General features: G+C 43.7%; 1 protein-coding gene across 2 annotated transcripts in view; it reads left to right on the plus strand.

Annotated features, from left to right (window-relative positions):
* Positions 1-17,536, plus strand: part of LOC128770687 (PDZ domain-containing RING finger protein 4-like) — a 52,857-nt gene that overhangs the window by 24,166 nt on the left and 11,155 nt on the right. Inside the window, exons 1-3 of one of the 2 annotated variants that reach the window (XM_053885467.1) lie at positions 6,078-6,170; positions 10,781-11,034; positions 13,000-13,102. In XM_053885467.1, the coding sequence (XP_053741442.1) occupies positions 10,823-11,034; positions 13,000-13,102 (315 nt within the window). In that variant the 5' untranslated portion in view covers positions 6,078-6,170; positions 10,781-10,822. Of the gene's footprint in view, positions 1-6,077; positions 6,171-10,780; positions 11,035-12,999; positions 13,103-17,536 lie in introns of those variants that run through there. The other variant, XM_053885466.1, reaches the window with a different exon arrangement.

The raw sequence follows: 17,536 nt of genomic DNA on the forward strand, positions 1-17,536 counted from the left end.
TATTATTGAAATGAGACATTTGGGGTGGTGGGAGGAATCCATACAGCTCTCACCCAACTGAAGGAAGAAGCCCAGCTAGCAGCAGCGTCTACGCTAGTGTTTAACCTGCTGCTCCATAATAGTTTGCTGGAATGCAAATGAAGACGTTTGTTTAAGGATGTTTCTGTTGCTGTTGTGTAGATGACGACCGTCAACAAGTCTGATCATATTTTCCAAGTCACAGTGAAATATGTGGAAACATCCATACTTTGAAATGTCATGACTATTGGACTAAAAACTATTGCAGAGATGTGCACCTCAGTTACAGCGAGGGGACTGGAAGGTGGGTCAGGGGAGCAGTATGGATGAAAGGAGAAGGAAATCAGAGAGGGAGTCTTTGAAATAGAAAAGGAGGACGTGAGCGTCTGTCATGCCTTTTTTGAATGTATTAAAATAGTGTATTTGCTTCTCTCACAACGTTAACATTTCTAACATCACAAAGTCGGAGCGCAGTGGTGGCGGAGCAGTTGATCTTCCGGGATCAGTGGTCCATGATGAATGTGTTCATTGTTCAAAGCACAATACCTGAGGTGGCGGGTGGAACAGTCAAACAGAAGTAGCCATGGAAAGGAGTCATTTATAAAGATGGATCGCTCCTTTGTTATGTTGTAAATGTTTCATTCAGAATCCTCAGCTGCTCGTCTGTCTGCTTTCATGTCACAGCTGCGTTCAGAAATAATAATCTCATTCCTTTACAGTCATTGTATGCAACCCTTCTCAAATGGTCCAATTCGGTCATGAGCTTTATGGAACGTGAGCGATGACTTGTGTGTCAGTGTGTATATTCTGAAGCGCTGTCACCATGAAATATGGCTGTTTATAAATGCATGTTTGCTTTGGAAGAATGCGGTGTCAAAGTTAAGAAAACAGCTTATTTAAGAAAAGCTACTAATTCATGTTGATGGTGGAGCCGGGGCTGAGAGACCACCTCATGATATCACTGTCCTTCTCTGCTGTCATGTCTGCAGAATAAACCAGAAGCCGCTGTGATTTATGTGCAAATGGGCTAATTAGCAGCATATAAAGCGTCTTTTATGGTTGTTTGTGGGAGTGGTCATTAGAATTGATGCTGTGCATGTGCTCACCATGACACGCTCGGCTGGAGTAAAGGAGCCACAGCCGGGCGTACAACTGTCCAGTGTGTGATGGTGAGTGGAGGTGTCCCCTATGTCCATAGTTTTAGACGGATAATGGTCTTATTTGGCAGCGCAATACAAGATGTGACACTTTCGATCAGGGCTCATATATTACACTAAATAAACTCCTTATTGGTATGTGTATTAGCACATATTAGCCTGCAGTTATTCATTCTTACAGTAAGTCCGTAATGTTGTCTTTTTAAGCCCAACTACATTTTATCCAGGATCGAACGTGGTCACAAGTCCCCGCCTTGTTTGCAAGTGACTACCCATGACAGTGAGCTGTTACATGGATTATTGTCAATGTTTGTGGAGGTTTTTCCACCTTCTTCGCTGCCACAGATGAATGGGGTCAGAAGTTGGATTGTATCAGGAGACCATTGTTAGTATTCACACAGTGTTTGATGACTGGAGCAGTGTGTGACAAAAGAGACCAGTGAGGGATATGGATGGGGTTGCGTAACAATGACTGATAGGTGAGGTGCAAGCGTACTCTTCTGGTTCAGGTGAAGGAATGCGAGGGAGCACAGTCACTAAATGCCTCATCTAGATTCCCCTTTGTCTGGAGACTTTTCCCTTGGAGGAGTAGGGTTCAAGAACTGGACTTCTCTTTCTATGTGATGATGCAGTGTCCCTCAAATACACACATATTGGCGCGCAGCCCAATACAAGTAACATCCGACTTACATCCACCCGTACTTACGACCATGGCCAGCAGGTGCTGATTTTTTTATTTTTTTCAATTCAATGTCTGGCACTGCAGCAGTTACAGCAGCACAGTATCCCAGCATCTCACTCTCACACAGCGATCTACCACTACAGTAGTACCTAGACCCCTATAATGGCATTCGACTTACAGCCAATCCGACTTTCGACTGGTTGGTCGGATGTTACTTGTATAAGTAAATATGAAATCCACAACCATCGTTGTAAACTTGCACAGGAAAAGTAAGGCACTGATGTGGTTGACAAATACATGCTGACTCCCTCTTAGTAGCTTCAGTGGCAGGAGTTGAACCTCTTCTATCTGCGGTGGACAGCTGTGCTGCCTGTCCACTCTTGCTCCTCTGCTATCAGCACGTCAGTGTCCGGCTGCAACATCTAAGGCTCCACACATTTGGGGGTCTTCGAGTCGTATCCCAAAAGGTGAAACGATAAAGCAGGCGTGTAATCAGTGGTAGTAAGTGCTGCACTCCTGTGGCTGACTGACCTACATGTTAAGTCTTCCTCCATCTGCCTGCATACACTGAACCCCCTGCAGGCCGCCACTCAAACCAGCAGCAGGTCAACCCGCGCGGGGAGTTAGGGACCGTGTTTGCAATGTTCAAGTGAAGATGCTAAGCAGACCTCTCAAGGTTACACAGCCTGGTTGCAGCTGATGCTCTCATTGATGCAGCTGAAAGCGGTGTTTATAGCTGAAGCAGGAAAACTCCGCTCTGTTTGAGTTTGCGATGAGTCAAGTGAGAGCACAGTAAAATATCAAAGAAAAACAATTCATTAGGATTCAAAGCGCCACTTGTGTGTTAGTAAGCAATATATGCAGTTAATTTGAGAGCATAAAAAAAGCTAATGGACTATTAGAGTCGTACGCCTGCAGCTACCTTTACTCCTGCTACGACATCAATCACTTCCATCAGTAATAAACGACACGCTGCTGGCTCTGTCTGGGCGTCTTGGAAGAAAAGGCGCTCGCTGATGTGGCACGCACATGAACGGATGAACCGGCCCGCCACGATTCTTTGTCACATTCATGCCTTCAAGGGTATTGATGTTTGTCAGTCGTGTTTGAGACAAAAGCACTGAGAGAGTGAGCGCCCGAGGAGAAGCGGACACCTGCGGGATGAGTCAGAAAACAGGACTCAGATGTGAGTGTTGCCTCTGGCTTTAGGCTACATACTTGCTTTTAGCCTCCTTCAGACAGACATGCCCATCTTCACCAGGTCATACGATCAAACAAAGTCAGAGCCGTGGAGGGAAGACTGCAACCTTTGGCTCTGGCAAAGACTCCCCTGGTCCCAGTCAGTGGCTTCTGGTCAGACTACCTCTTTGATGCCTTCCATGTGAGGTGTTGCTGGCATGTACAGCTGTGAATAAACCCTGGAACAAGCCCAGGACACACTGGAGACCCTTGCAATTTCCCTCTGTCCTCTGAGATCTTCCTCTGAGGTTTCTAGAGAGTGAGAAAGCTGGATGTACTGAGACTCCAATGCACATTCTGCGACCTTTTTCTGTCTTCAGATCCATGAGCTATGAATCATGTATCATCTGGACATTTTAATTAAAATCACATTTCAGTTGTTTAATATTTGATCCATGGAAAATAAATGATGGTCATCTCAGGAACTTGCTAACAATTAGCCGTCTTGGTAGGACGACATTTGTGAGCTTGGCAACCATCTTTGAATCTGCACTGCTGGGTCACTGACAAGTGCGAATTTTCAGCAAGCGTTGTACAAGTTTTCAAAACTCTGTTCAGCTACTGGGTGTGTGTGTGTTTGCTGGAACAGCTCAGACTAGCCCAAAGTGATGGGTGATATTTACTGGTGCTGAGGCACAAAGCACTCAGCTGTGTCACTAGTACACAATATGCGCCTGTGTTTGTCAATATGGGACTCTGCACCAGAGAATCCCAAAGAAAGAAAAGAGGTTCCATCCTTTCGCTACACTCCACTAAGCTGGTTTAGTGCATTTGTTGTGAGGAAAGCTGGTGATCGTCTGGGGGGCTTTGAATGAAAACACATTTCTCTTCTGGCTACAGCTGCTGCACACCCATGAGCAAACAGGCAGCAGATGGGTCTTGGTCCAGCTCCTCCATTCCAAGATTCTGTTCTTTTCCAACTCCACATTTACCTGATCATCCGCTCTCCAACCCCATTTCTCATGCAAATGATCCTTTCTGAATAATCACCTTTGTTCTGTTCCTGAACTGGTGTAGACTCTCCGTGGAGCATGTTGGTGCTGACACACTTCACTAACAATGATTTGTCCTGAACATGCTTTGTTCATCCACATGACTATTTAGCTAACGCACATGGCCGCTGTGTGACTACATTAAACAATATATATGAATTTAACCAGGCCACGCTAAGGCCTAGTGGTGAGTGCTTTTGCATTGCAGAAAGAAAGATGCTGGTTCGACTTTCTTGGGGTTAAGGTGGGAATTTGGGGTTCAGGTTCATTGAGCACTCTAAATTGCCAATAGGTGTGAATATAAACAGTGGTTGTTAGTCTACATGTGTGTTACCTTGTGATGAACTGGTGACTTTTCTCGAGCGTCTCCTGCCTATCGCCCTATGCGGAGATTGGCACAGGTCCCGTAGTGACTCTCCTCCGGCGGACCAAGTGCAAAAGAAGATATATATGTATGTATATATTCAACCAGAAAGGTTGTCAAGCAATTGTGGTTGTAAATGAAATCCATTTTGAGAACAACTGGGTGCTTCAATTTGTTTGTAGGTAAGAAGGTATTTGTACTTGCTCTTAGTTACTGTGAGAAATGTTATTGAACTTGTATGAGATCCAGAGGTGTCATGTTTAGGAGGTCTGATAAACCAGGGGTTCTGACCCTTTTTGATCTTGGGACCTTTCCCGCAACAAGTAGGCCCGGCGCCGGTTCAAGTAATGGAACTGATCCATGACTCTTGATTTCATTTGTGATCAATAACCATATTTAATCTACTTGCACGGAAACAAGCCAAAACCTTGTGAAATGGCATTGAAACCATGTGCGTCATTGCCAAGATATTTATTTGTCATCAAAAAGTCCAACCAGCAGCAGAACCAGGTGCAAGTCATATTCATTACACTTGCTAAAGAAAAAAAAATACAAATTTGAGTCAAGCTGTTGAGAAAATTGGGAAAACTGAATAAATAAAACCATGTCTAAATATCCTTAAAAAATGTATATTTTATTTAAAACTCAAGAGAAGATATTAGGAAAGGAAACTATTGCCGCAAAACTGCTTTGCCAGGTTCTTTCATGAACAGTTTTTACTGTTGGGGTGGCATCACTTCCTATCATTTTTTTCTTTTCAAGAACTTCTCCAAAGTTGTTAACTGTCACAGATTTGCAGCTGTAAGTCAATTCAGTGACACACTACTACCACCATACGTGACTAATGTATTAAAACTGAGGTGCACGCGGCCCAACCATGGACCCCCCGCCCTTTGGTTAAGAATCACTGCAATAAACAACTCAAAATACTAAAGATAAGTGGACACTTTAAAAAGCTATTTTGTCTCAAAGACATCCGTCACTACTGAATAATTTGCTGGTGCGTATTTTTTTCCCGGACTTAATAATTCACAATCCTAGAAATAAAAATAAAACATAATATGTAACCTCATTCGTTTCCGCAGCTTGCTGTGCAATAAGCTACAGCAGATTTAAGAATGTCAACCGGCAGGTACTTGATGCTGTCACACTCATTGTTTTTGGCATGTGGGCTTGTTATGAAGCGACTGTTTTCAGTATAACTGTCACACGCACACACACACACACACACACACAGACTCTCGGAGACAGGCCCAATGGCAAACCTTCAGAGTGATGATATCCTGGAAGCCCACAGACAGAAAACATTCCCATCTGTCACATGAGGCTCAGACAACAGGCTCAAGCTGGACAGACACCAGCCAAGAGCACACCGCCGGGTCCCTCGATCACGAGTTAACACCACTCTATATTCCTGTGTTGACTGGAGATTAATTGTTCCATCTGGCTCTCGTGAAAACCAGTCACGAGGATAAAAAACACTGCCGCCTTTCTTTCCTGACATGTTTACTCCTGGTTCATTATAATCTGGGAGTATGGCGGCGTGGTTTGGAGGCGGAGCTTCTGGACAGCCTCTCCTGAGGGAGAGCAGGGAAATTTGATCATTTTTCAGCCGGACTGTCATTGAGCATAGACGCTCTCATTTGTCTGAGCCAGCTCCTTTGTTTCCTCCAGGATCAGGCTGCAGAGCCGCAGAGGTACAGGAACAACACAAGCAAGTGAGCTAATGACTTTAGTGTCTCATGTTTCTTAAGTACAGCGCTCAAGTCTAATGGACACGGCGGAGCACTTAATAAGTGCTGAGTGTGTAAAAAAACAACTGAATACAGGTTAAGTAAGCTGAGGGATGCTGCGATTTTTTTGTCCCTTTAAATTGCTATGCAGTTGCACGGCAGCCGTGTTGACCCAGTTTATCGCCTGCTCAGGTGATTAATGCAACATGGCGACAAACAAAGGTCACACGAGGAGGCGCTGGAGTCGGCCGGAGCGCAACAAGAGCCCAGGGATTTTACATGGGCAGCGTTATTGCCCAGGAAATGTGTTGTTTGCTTCCCAGGATCCCCAGAGCCGCGTGTTAGATATGTGAATAAAGAAGCGCTCCAGCAAACACACGAGACGTAACGGCATGAGAATGGGTTTTTCCAAACAGGTTTTTAAACCACTTCTTTTGTGCTTCGCTTCGACAGTAATTTGAATGAACTCCCTGTGCTGCACAATACTGCTCAAAGTGCGACAGTACGCTAGGAATGTCCACAGTTTTAGAATGGTGGAGGAAATAGATGAATATTGCGCTCCGGGGATGTTTTCTTTCATGCTGAGAGCACCAAAAATATGCTCTCAAACCCAGCAATACTGGCTGAAGTGTTTCCCATTTAAATGACTGAATGAAACGAATAGTTCATACAAACAAGTCACTTATTTTATTTAATTTTATTTGATATTTCTGTATTAATTAACAACTTTTTTTTTTACCATTCCATCTTTATGTCCAGTTTATGGACCAGTTCAGAGTTGGACAGTGTTCTTGGGTTTTACAAAAATGAATTTAATGAATTTATCTCACCTATGGTCACGAGCTTTGGGTAATGACCGAAAGGATGAGATCGCGGATACAAGCGGCTGAGATGAGCTTCCTCTGCAGGGTGGCTGGGCGCACCCTTAGAGATAGGGTGAGGAGTTCGGTCATCCGGGAGGAGCTCGGGGTGGAGCCGCTGCTCCTCCACATCGAGAGGAACCAGTTGAGGTGGCTCGGGCATCTGATCCGGATGCCCCCTGGACGCCTCCCTGGGGAGGTGTTCCAGGCATGTCCTACCGGGAGGAGACCCCGGGGAAGACCCAGGACTCGCTGGAGAGATTATGTCTCCGGTCTGGCCTGGGAACGCCTCGGGATCCCCCGGGAGGAGCTGGAGGAGGTTTGTGCGGACCGGGAAGTTTGGGCTTCCTTGCTCCGAATGCTGCCTCCGCGACCCGACCCCGGCAGAAGAAGGAAGGAAGGAAGGAAGGAAAGGAATTTATCTCATGAGGTCAGGTGAAATTTCTAGATCACTGGTGGGACACAATGTTGATGATCAGGTCAGATCAAGTCTTAGAATTAACATGGCACCTTATGACATTACATGCATTGACAGTTTTTTTTTTTTCATCTTCATGAGTTATAGATTAAAAAATAATCTTTGGAAAATCCTTTTGTGTGTAGCCCGCTGAAGCCATCAATGCGTTACAGTCCATTGCATGTCATGGCTCAGTCGATCAGAGGACAGTGACAAGCAGTTGTGTCTCTAGAAACACATCTATTTGCTGTAAAAGTTAGAAATGTGTTCAATGACATAAATAAGTCAGTTTATTCAAGAATAAAGAAACAGATTTTACTTGTGTTCTTACCATCAAAGGAACTCCCCTGAGCTTCTTCGCCAACTCGGTACATATTCCACACGTCCTGTTGGTTGAAGAGCTTCACGCTGGAAATATTGTAAAAGGATTTAAAATCCACTCCACTCATAGCCGAAACAATATCACCAGGCTTTTTCCTCTCCTGCTGATCCTCTATTGTAGCATTCAAATTGAGGCACCATGATTTTTCAGCAGCACGGCGGGACGTTTTTAAAGGACACCATCTGTCCGGCCGTATATATCTGAGATAAGGCATGTATGCAGGCAGGCACTTTAACGAGACTAAATAAAACATCCACACTGAGCCAGAAGTTCCGAAGGATTTAGTGCTCAGGTCCCATTTGCCTCACTGCTTCTCCAAACATGCTGAACTGTCTCAGAAAATGTGACAAATTTGCTAAGAATCAGCAGCCGGCGGTGAAATATCTGCCGCTGAGAATAGAAACTCTCTGCTTGAGTTCTCCAGTGGTTCCACGTCTTTAGTGTTCATTTAGAGGCTCTTCACACGGACTCTTAACTCTCACCCGCACCTGAAGATGCTCCTATGGTGCGAGGAGGAAGTTAATGTCTTCAACTGTTGCTTCTTCATTTTTTTTTGCTTGGTTCTAGTTTTCTGTATCAGGTGTTGATAAATAACTAAGCAAAAAGAGAACTTATAATAGAACACGCACAACAGGGGCCAATATGTATTTCTATCATTTTCCTTCTTTTTGTTTTCAATGCATCATATGTCATGTCACATACAGCACTGGGTTGGTCAGGGGCTTGTTCTTATTTTTTTATCCATCATCCAGGTTCCACCACCGGGACTGATATGGAAAAATCGGAGGCTGTAAGTTATGGTTCAGTAAAAACTAGTGATTGGAACCACAGCTGCTTTTAAAATATGTATCGGCTTGTCGTAATAGAAATGAACAAAATCTTCTCATCTTCATGGCTAGAGGTCAAGCTCAGTCACATTTAATATTTTATTTTTATGTATTTTGTTGCACTTGATATATATTTTAGAGCTGCAACTATCGACATTTTGAAGGTCAACTGGTCGCCGACTATCCTAAAAATTAGTCGACCAGTCAGTGTATGATGTGTACGACTTAATAAACATGCCTGATTGCAGTGTTAAATATTTGACTTTTTATTGCACTTTTAATAATGCAAAAATGTCATTACAGTAACAAAAAAAAAAGAAAACTCTCATCCTACACTGATTTAATTTTGAGTGTGTTTGGGTCCTTGCTACAGTAGGAACTGTTAAAATATGTCAGACAAGGTAACAATTATTCTTTACACAAAAAAATGCATGAAATGTTAGTCAGCACATAATGTCCAACAACTGTTTTGCTGTTGTTAAAGCTTTTGGGGGTTAAATTGTCTGAGGGAGTGACATCGCTCTGCAGCAACAGTGAGTAGCTGCACTCCACTCAGGTCGCAGCAGAGCTGTGGAAGACACATATTGTACAACTTCTCTGATCCATGGTTTCAAACAGCTCTGTTTGAAACCATGGATCATCTGTTGGAAGCCATGAACCTGCATCCAGATATATGGACAAAGTGTATCTGGCAGACTTAGGCTGAAATAAACACTTTCACAACCCCATCTGGCCATTGTTTACGTGCTATATCACCAAGCAGCATTTGGAATCTGCTTCCCCTCGTTCTCTGGCATGCATTTCAAATGATCATGTATAAACGACATACTGTCATGGCAGTGCACCATTTGTTTTTGCAAATGGTGCATTTAACTTTGGTTAGATGGTGAGATGTTCCCATACGTAGGATGTTTTGGGTCGCAATGGTCACAGAGCATCAGTCATTTCCTCGCTACCTGCCCGCTTGAGCATGCGTGCAAAACAGAACAATGACATCAAAGTCCGTCTTCATTTAGTTGTTTTAGTTTTCTGTGTTTAAGAGCTAAAGCTGGACATTGTTACTTTTGTAATGTGCATTGAACTATGACGCTATGTCAACTTCACTTTATCATTTTTCTCCCCTGCCACTTCTTGTCTGTCTATGTTCTTTCTGAGTCATTCCTAAAGTAAACGGCCAGACAGTTTGCAGAAAATAGGTAGTTCACAATAGTGAAGCAGAATATATCCACTATTCATATTTTCCTGATACCACTATGAATACAATTTTGCAGTGCAAGCACAAAGTCTACATAAAACATATTTAAATTCAAGAGCAGAAGCAATTATTCCACATATTTTCTTTTCTCTTACTTTTTATCTTTATCTAAATTATAATCTCCGATTCTCATATGCAAGTATATCCTCAGAGGTATTCCACTGCCACAGGGTTTGGCAGGAGAAATTACTGGTGCTAAATGAAGCAATGATTTTCTTTTATATGAGCCAGCTGTAGCGCAAATGGTTTTCAAGCTGCTCGGAAATTCACTTCACTGTGTGGAGGCCAATCCGACGCCTTGATGCAACATTAAGATAACATTGCAGCAACGATTTTGGCGACTAGCGTGTTCATCTGCTTGATCATGTCATGACCAAACTTGCAGAAGAAAATTTCCAAGCCATCTTTCTTTTAAACGCATTCCTGTTGGCGCTGTCTGCAACTCTTGGCGTTACATATGAGTATGAGATGGGGTTTAGGTTCTCAGTCATTGGGATTTTGCGGTTTGTTTCAGGTAGAAGTAACACTCTAAGGCAGTGCCTTGTGTCACGTTGGTTATATCCCTCATATTTGCCCTGCTACACCATCAATGCACTTTACTTTTACCTTTCCACTCATGTTTCTTCCCCAGAAGGGCTCTATTCTTGTCTCCACAAAACACAGAGAAGGAACTCTGTTCTCTTCTCCCTTGACAGATGAGCTCAGAAGGGTTTCCTTGGAATGTTTTGAAGTAAAAGGTTGACAGCGTGGCCTCAATCTGGCTCCTCTTTTCAAGCCGTCCTGCTAAAAGTCACTCTTTTGCTTTTCTGTTCAGGTGAATGGAAAAGAACTGTCCAAGTCCAGCCATGACGAGACAATGGAAAGTTTTCGCCCGGCTAAGGATCCCGTGGTGGTTCAAGTCATCAGACGGACTCCCAGTGGCAGACCGCATGGCCCCCCTCAGGAAATCCATGTGGTTGATGTGTGCACTCAGACCGACATCACTTTCGAACACATCATGGCGCTGGCAAAGCTGCGGCCTTCAACTCCTCCTGTGCCTGATGTCTGTCCGTTCCTGCTCTCAGACAGGTGAGTTCAACTCCTCCGTTGACTGAACATAAACAGCATGACGCTGCTGCCAAGACCCCTAAACTTCCACAGACTTTAATGGCAGTCGCCAGCTTTGTCTGCCAGTTAGGAAGGGTCCCTCATTGTTATTTATGTTATTATATTATAACTCCTCTCCTGCTCCATTGCTGTTGAGTACCTTGATGATTTTGAATCTCACCCCATCCCAGTACCTCCAAGATGACCTCCTAATACTGACCCATCCTCCACCCATCTAGTCCATAAAACCTTGTGGGATATTTATTTGCTGGCCTTGAACAAAAATAAAAATCTAATTTAAATTCATTGAATATTTGATTTATTTATTTTACCATCAAGGGCTTCAAATTCTAAATAATAACTTGCGTGGAGGAGGAGTTCAGGTAGGTGTCGCTGAGAAAATGTCTTCTTAAAAGAGATGTTCAATGTCAGCTATTCAAATTCAGAACATTTTCTTTAGTGAGCTTCGGGTTTGTTATCAGAAGATTTCACATAAATGAGCTGAAATGTAGGCAGACCGTCACGCAGCTCACTGGGACCAGAGGCACGGCCATATCTCAAATAGATACTTTTACTGCTTTTGTTGAAAGGAATCTTAAAAATGTGTTGCAGACAATCTTGGGAATTGAAAGCATCAACAAGAGGTTTTCCAGGAAAACAACAAACGGAAAAAAAGGCTTCATTATTTCCACATCTGACATTTTAGTTTATATTGGGTTCATCTCAAAGGAGGAGTAAACTGTGAGGGGGAAGGATATCTAGGTTTCGGCTCCGGGGATTGAAACAAACAAGAAAAACATTAAGTCATGCTGGAATTTTTATACTTTTCATTTTCAAACTTTGGGAGAATTTGATCTCAGACACTTTGACGGAACAAAAACAAGTCTTTTCTTAGTCCATTCCAGTTTACCAGTGTTTGTCAGGCAAACAGTAAACGGTGCCAGTTTAATATGCTGTTGCGCTAAACTGCAGGCACCTTATTACCGCGTTCCGGTTAAAATCACTGATATGAATGTTGGAGTTGAACATCCCCATCTATCTCGCTTTTATTACTGCTTGGCATAAATGAATGTTAATATCAATAATGTCTGTTATAATCTACTTTTATGCGTTTGGGGCTGTGAGGGAGCCATCTACATTTTTTCTCTTTAAAGCCAATAACAAGTGTAAATATGGTAAACATCGCCTCTGGTACAAGTAAAACTGCTCGCAAACGTATCTCGCGAATGGTTTACAAGAGGATTAAAGTCAATGGGCCAATAAAAAAAGGGAGGCAACACCATGAACGGGCAACCGACAGCCGCAGGGTGAGATGAAACTTAATCAATGTATCTCATAAAAGTCTCATTTTCAGCTCTTCATCTGAGATCAGGTGCACGATTCAACACGCAGCAACTTTAATGTTTCTCTCTTCTCGCCTGTAAATGCGTAATTGTGTTCCTTGCGTTCTTCTCATGAATCAATAACGTATTGTGACATTTACCAGTCTGCTTTTGTCGGTGAAAGATTGTTTGGGGAGGCGTTAACAGTCTTCAGACTCCCCCTGAAGTACAACAGGTTTCTGTTCTCCTCGCCTGCTGCCATTATCTTGTGTGGTACAGATTCAGCTTTATCTCAGAAGACGCTGCAACGCTGCATCCCCCAGATTGAGTGAGCCACAATGGAAGGGCGCAGTACAATGTGGGTGGGTTTTTCTCTGTCAAGCGCAGGAGGCAAAAACGATGCGGCCGTGTTGTTATTAACAAGGGTCCTCCCTTTTATCGCACACACTCCAGCTGCGCTGAAAAGCCCTTGACAAATCCTTTATTCAACAGATTCCAGTCAAGACAAAGGCGAGCAAATCCTGTCACTTTGAAGTATTGAACGCATTTGAAAGACAATTATAAGTGTCTTACTTACGCCCAATTTTGTGTCTCTGCCTCCCCGTCTCCTGCCCTCCCCTGACAGCTGTCATTCTCTTCACACAATGAACCAGGACTACTACGAAGGGACCGACTACCTCTCTCCTGTGCCAGCTGATGGGGACAGAGCAGAAGAGCTGGAGTACGAGGTAGGAAGCTTGACACCACTCATGTGTGCGGGTTAATTTGACTCAAATGCTGTCTTTCCTGAGCTATCTCATTTGAGAAATATTATTTGGATACTCCTTTTCATGTCTGAGCAAAACAGAAATTCAGTACAGCGATAAGAACAGTGTCACTAGCAAGAACTTGAACCATCTTTGAACCAATTTTCAAGAGGATTTTTGTGTCCACTGTTGACACTGCAGTTAAGTCTTTTGTGTTGCATGTTGACAGAGGCGTTTCATTGGAGTCAAATATGTCCTCTCCCTTGTGATGTCCCAAAACAAGGGGTTGGCGTTACGACACGCGTAGTCAAGGTGCCTCCACGCAGCTATTGTCAGTGGTACATATGGCAGCTCATTTGAGGAGCGCCACCACCCTACAGTTAAACCCTATCCCCAGCTTTGTTTTATGCACGACACTTCCCACAGTGTTGAAAGCCAAATGCTTCAAGCTGCAACGCGGAAGGCTGATTTGGGCGTCAGTCTGGGACGCAAAAGTCCATTTGACAATAGTATTTTATGCACTAGGGAAGATAACTTGCAAGAAAATAATCTTGGTTAAAACAACACATACAGTAGCGACGCATATCAGAAAGATAGTCACATGAGGGTGGAAAACAACACATTATAAGGTGCGGGTGAAATAGATTTTTTTTTTAATGAACTCATTTCATTGTGGCTGTATGTTGCCTTTTCAGTATGACAGTAATAACAAGTGCTCCAGTATGTTTACAATGTATTTCAGAACATTAGAGCATCAGAACTAGCTCTACTGAGCCACTTACAATGATGTTGTGGAAAAGTAAGATTGGCTGCTCACTTATGTCAGCGCTGGCTCGTGCTGCCTCAGCCACAGCAGACGCTCGATAATGACGACAGTATTGTGGCTTATTCCTTCACTGTGCCAGAGATGGACAATATCAGCAAACCTCCAAATGAGCTCATTATTTCTTCATGTCCAAACACATAGAGGTGAATACAGTCATTCTGACTCTACTCTGGTACAGAGATGTTTCCAATTGCTGGGCTTGTGTGGCCCACAAGTTTGGTCGTCTCCTGCATAACTTAAGGAGTTTGGAGTATTGTGGAAACAATGGAAGCGTATCGGAAAGGGACCAAATGCTGATTTACTCCACACCACTTGTAAAGAACAAGGATGTCATGTGTTTGTCAGAGCTAATAAACGGTGCAACAATAAAAGAATAATGGGAACAAACAAAGTTGCACCTGATTTTAAGAGGCGGTCAACACACCGTTTCCCCTCATCTCTTCTGTCTAATGTTCTCTACTTCCGAGTTGCTTGATGTTGGCGACGACGATTGTTGGCGCCCCTTTGCTCTCTCATTTAATTTGGAATTGTTTTCAAATGCGTGCGCTCAACGATTCTGATTCCACACGTTGAAAAGATTTGTGCGCCCATGTGGATCAGACATCGCCAATGTCAAATGAGAACAAATGCGATTTATTAAATTTTCCCTCTATGCATCATTGCAATTCACAAAAACAGTTTTACTGCCTTCGCCTTGTTGCCTACTCTGCCTCTGTATTTCATGCTTGCTGAACTGAACAAAGATGGAGTCCAAACACACTCTTTCCTGCTGGTTACATCAAGTTTCTTTTATTTGTGATGAAGTATCAGAACAAAGTCAGTCTGAATTGTAGAGTGTGTTCGCAAAGATTAATGGCTCTGTGGACAGCTCTTCCAATATTTTATATTTCACTCTCAGATAAAGGAGTTGGAAGAAAGGTTGGAAAGCATGGCACAGGCCTGAAGTAGAGAAGAGACTTGATACAGTGGGGAGAAGAGAGTTTCATGACGATGAGGTACATGGTTTGATCGACCAGTGTGTATCAGTAATCCAATGCAAAAATCAAAGTATCACAATTTAAAATCTGCTTTAAATGTGAATGTCACTTCTTTGCATTACATTACATTGCATCTGATACACTACATATAACGTAGGAAAGATTTCATTTTAGAGCAAATAAAAACAGTCTAGAATAGTTGTCCCCCTATGTTTCTCCTTCTAAATCTAAAACTGTGAAGTGCGGAATTTCCACGAGTAGTTGTGAAAGAAAGAGCCATGGGTTTTTGAGGTTGGGGTTCAGGACAAGTCAGAAAAGACAAAAAAATTAAAATGTAATTTTAGATTTTATTCATTCGATGCCCACTCATTCATTTTAGGGCCATGCATGATTGGATAGTGAAGGAGCTGTTCACCATGACTATTATAGGCAGTGTTTCCTACATACCGCTCAATTTAGCGACATTGCGAATCCACCTGCTGACTTTTATTTTGAAAACGACAAATTTGGCAACTTCTTAGCAGTGGCTATTGCCACCTTCAGCAGGCGGTGGCTCCCGCTGTGAACCCCTCCCACGTCACAAACCTCGCACAGATATCAGTCCAAGTGTCATAGCGAAGCTCCTTCTGCAGTCAGAGACTGGGCTACATGGCACCGATCCAACTATAGGCGGTAAACGTTACGTAAACATTATTCTGGATCATCGGTGAGCAAACCGGAGAAAGACCCACTGTCAAACCAGCAAAGCACACAGCTTCACCGATTGAGTCTTCCAAACACTGCCGTCAGTTTAATGTCAGTCTGGTGCTGCTTGTGTCACCTGACACCTCATTGGTTAAAGGGCGAGTGCTTGATGGGTTGGAACCGAAACCTGCGGCACCCCGGGCCCTTTATGGGTCTGGTTGCCCACCCCTCAGTCAGATGACTGACAGAGGCTTAACACCTTCTTGAAATCCATTGTCCAGAGTGTTATGAGCATTGCAAAGCTCATGCTCCTAAACAAACCCATAATGCAATTCGTGTTGCTCAGTATATTGATAGGCAAGAAATGAACATTTTCCTCTCGGTCTCAAACATCTCTGATATTTGATGTCATGAATCTCCAAGGATCATAGCAGGAGTTCCTCACCACCGCCATCATATATTGGATCCCTTGATGTTGATGTGGGCACGCCAGCCTGTTAGCTACCATGTCCTCGAATTAGTTCCAGAGTTTTGGCGAAATGGAGTGTTTCCAGCTCAGATAGTCTGTCGTCTCTTCCTGCCACATGCAGCCAACCACCCACTTGTGACTGCATTTTCAATTACCGCTAATCAAAAGAGGCGATTATTATCACAGCAACCCATGTGCTTTGATCGGGGGGGGGCAGCAGTCCCTCCCCGAAACCACTGCATCGCAGTCATTCAGTCACTGTCATCTTCCATACAACGCGACTGCCTTGCCGTAGAGGAGGAGAGCCCATCTTTGAAAGAGGAAATGTTTTTGCGTTCAGTGTGTTTCACGTGACTCGCTGTTTAGAAGCCTCCAGCTCTATGTCTAATAATCAGAGGAAACTTGAAACAGCATCAGCTTGCGCCTCAATCCGAGCGCTTTATTTTCCGATGTGGCACATGCAGCCGTTGCAGGTGATTACAATATATCCCACCACTTCTGACACCAAATTGGTAAGCTAAGTGTGTCTGGCCTCTGTGGGCGCCATTACCTCCGCGACTGCTCGGTTGCATCAGGATACGTGTCGCGTTAATGATATCTCTACCAACCAAAGCCGTCATTGCTCATTGGGAACATTTTTAACTGAGCTAATGCTTGGATTTTCCTCCCGCTCACAGCCCTCACACACTAATCTTCCAGGATTTGATGCTGCTTCTCAGAAAGTTGATTAAAAACCTGACTCTGCTGAGGTGGAGGCAGCTGGAAAGTAGAGACTGGCAGAGATGAGATGATGCTATCTTTGTGCATTGCGCCAATGAGAGTCATGGCGGTGCACAGTCAACAGCCTGTGAAACCGTGTCATCACTGCAGATTTCCTTTAGTGTCACATACATTCAGGTAAAGGTCTCATGTCTCAGACAAAAAGTTGGTACATTTCCACAATGCGACACATTTGGCATTCATGTTGTCCCAGATCTTGCATGAGGCGGCCTCAGACCAGAACGTACAACAGACATGTGCTTGGTAAATGACCTGCCTGTCAAATGTCGGCCTTCACTCATATAAACAGTTTGCACGAAGTTGCATGAGTCCCATTGAATTTTTGATTTGATGCTTCATTTAATCATTAAAAAGTCTTCACAATTCACAGCACAACCGTTCCTGGAAGCACCACTCGTCCATATAGTACTTGATCAGTCAAAACCAAATTATCTACCCGCCAGCTACATTCTGAATTCAGCAGGTGTTAATGATGAGGACAAATGGATTGTGATGTGTCAATATTGTGCCAGCATATGTGCGGCTCTGACCTGCTGCATTAGTCCTTTTGTTCTTCACATCCCTGAGAAAAACTGAAATAGAATAACGGAAGCGCCAGGCAGTAGACGGTCGGTTGTACCGTCCCTTTCCATATCCCATCCCGCGCCCCTCCATGCTCTCACTTCCCTCCCAGCCTTGCA

This window comes from Synchiropus splendidus, chromosome 14, assembly GCF_027744825.2.
Source record: "Synchiropus splendidus isolate RoL2022-P1 chromosome 14, RoL_Sspl_1.0, whole genome shotgun sequence".
Taxonomy (NCBI): domain Eukaryota; kingdom Metazoa; phylum Chordata; class Actinopteri; order Syngnathiformes; family Callionymidae; genus Synchiropus; species Synchiropus splendidus.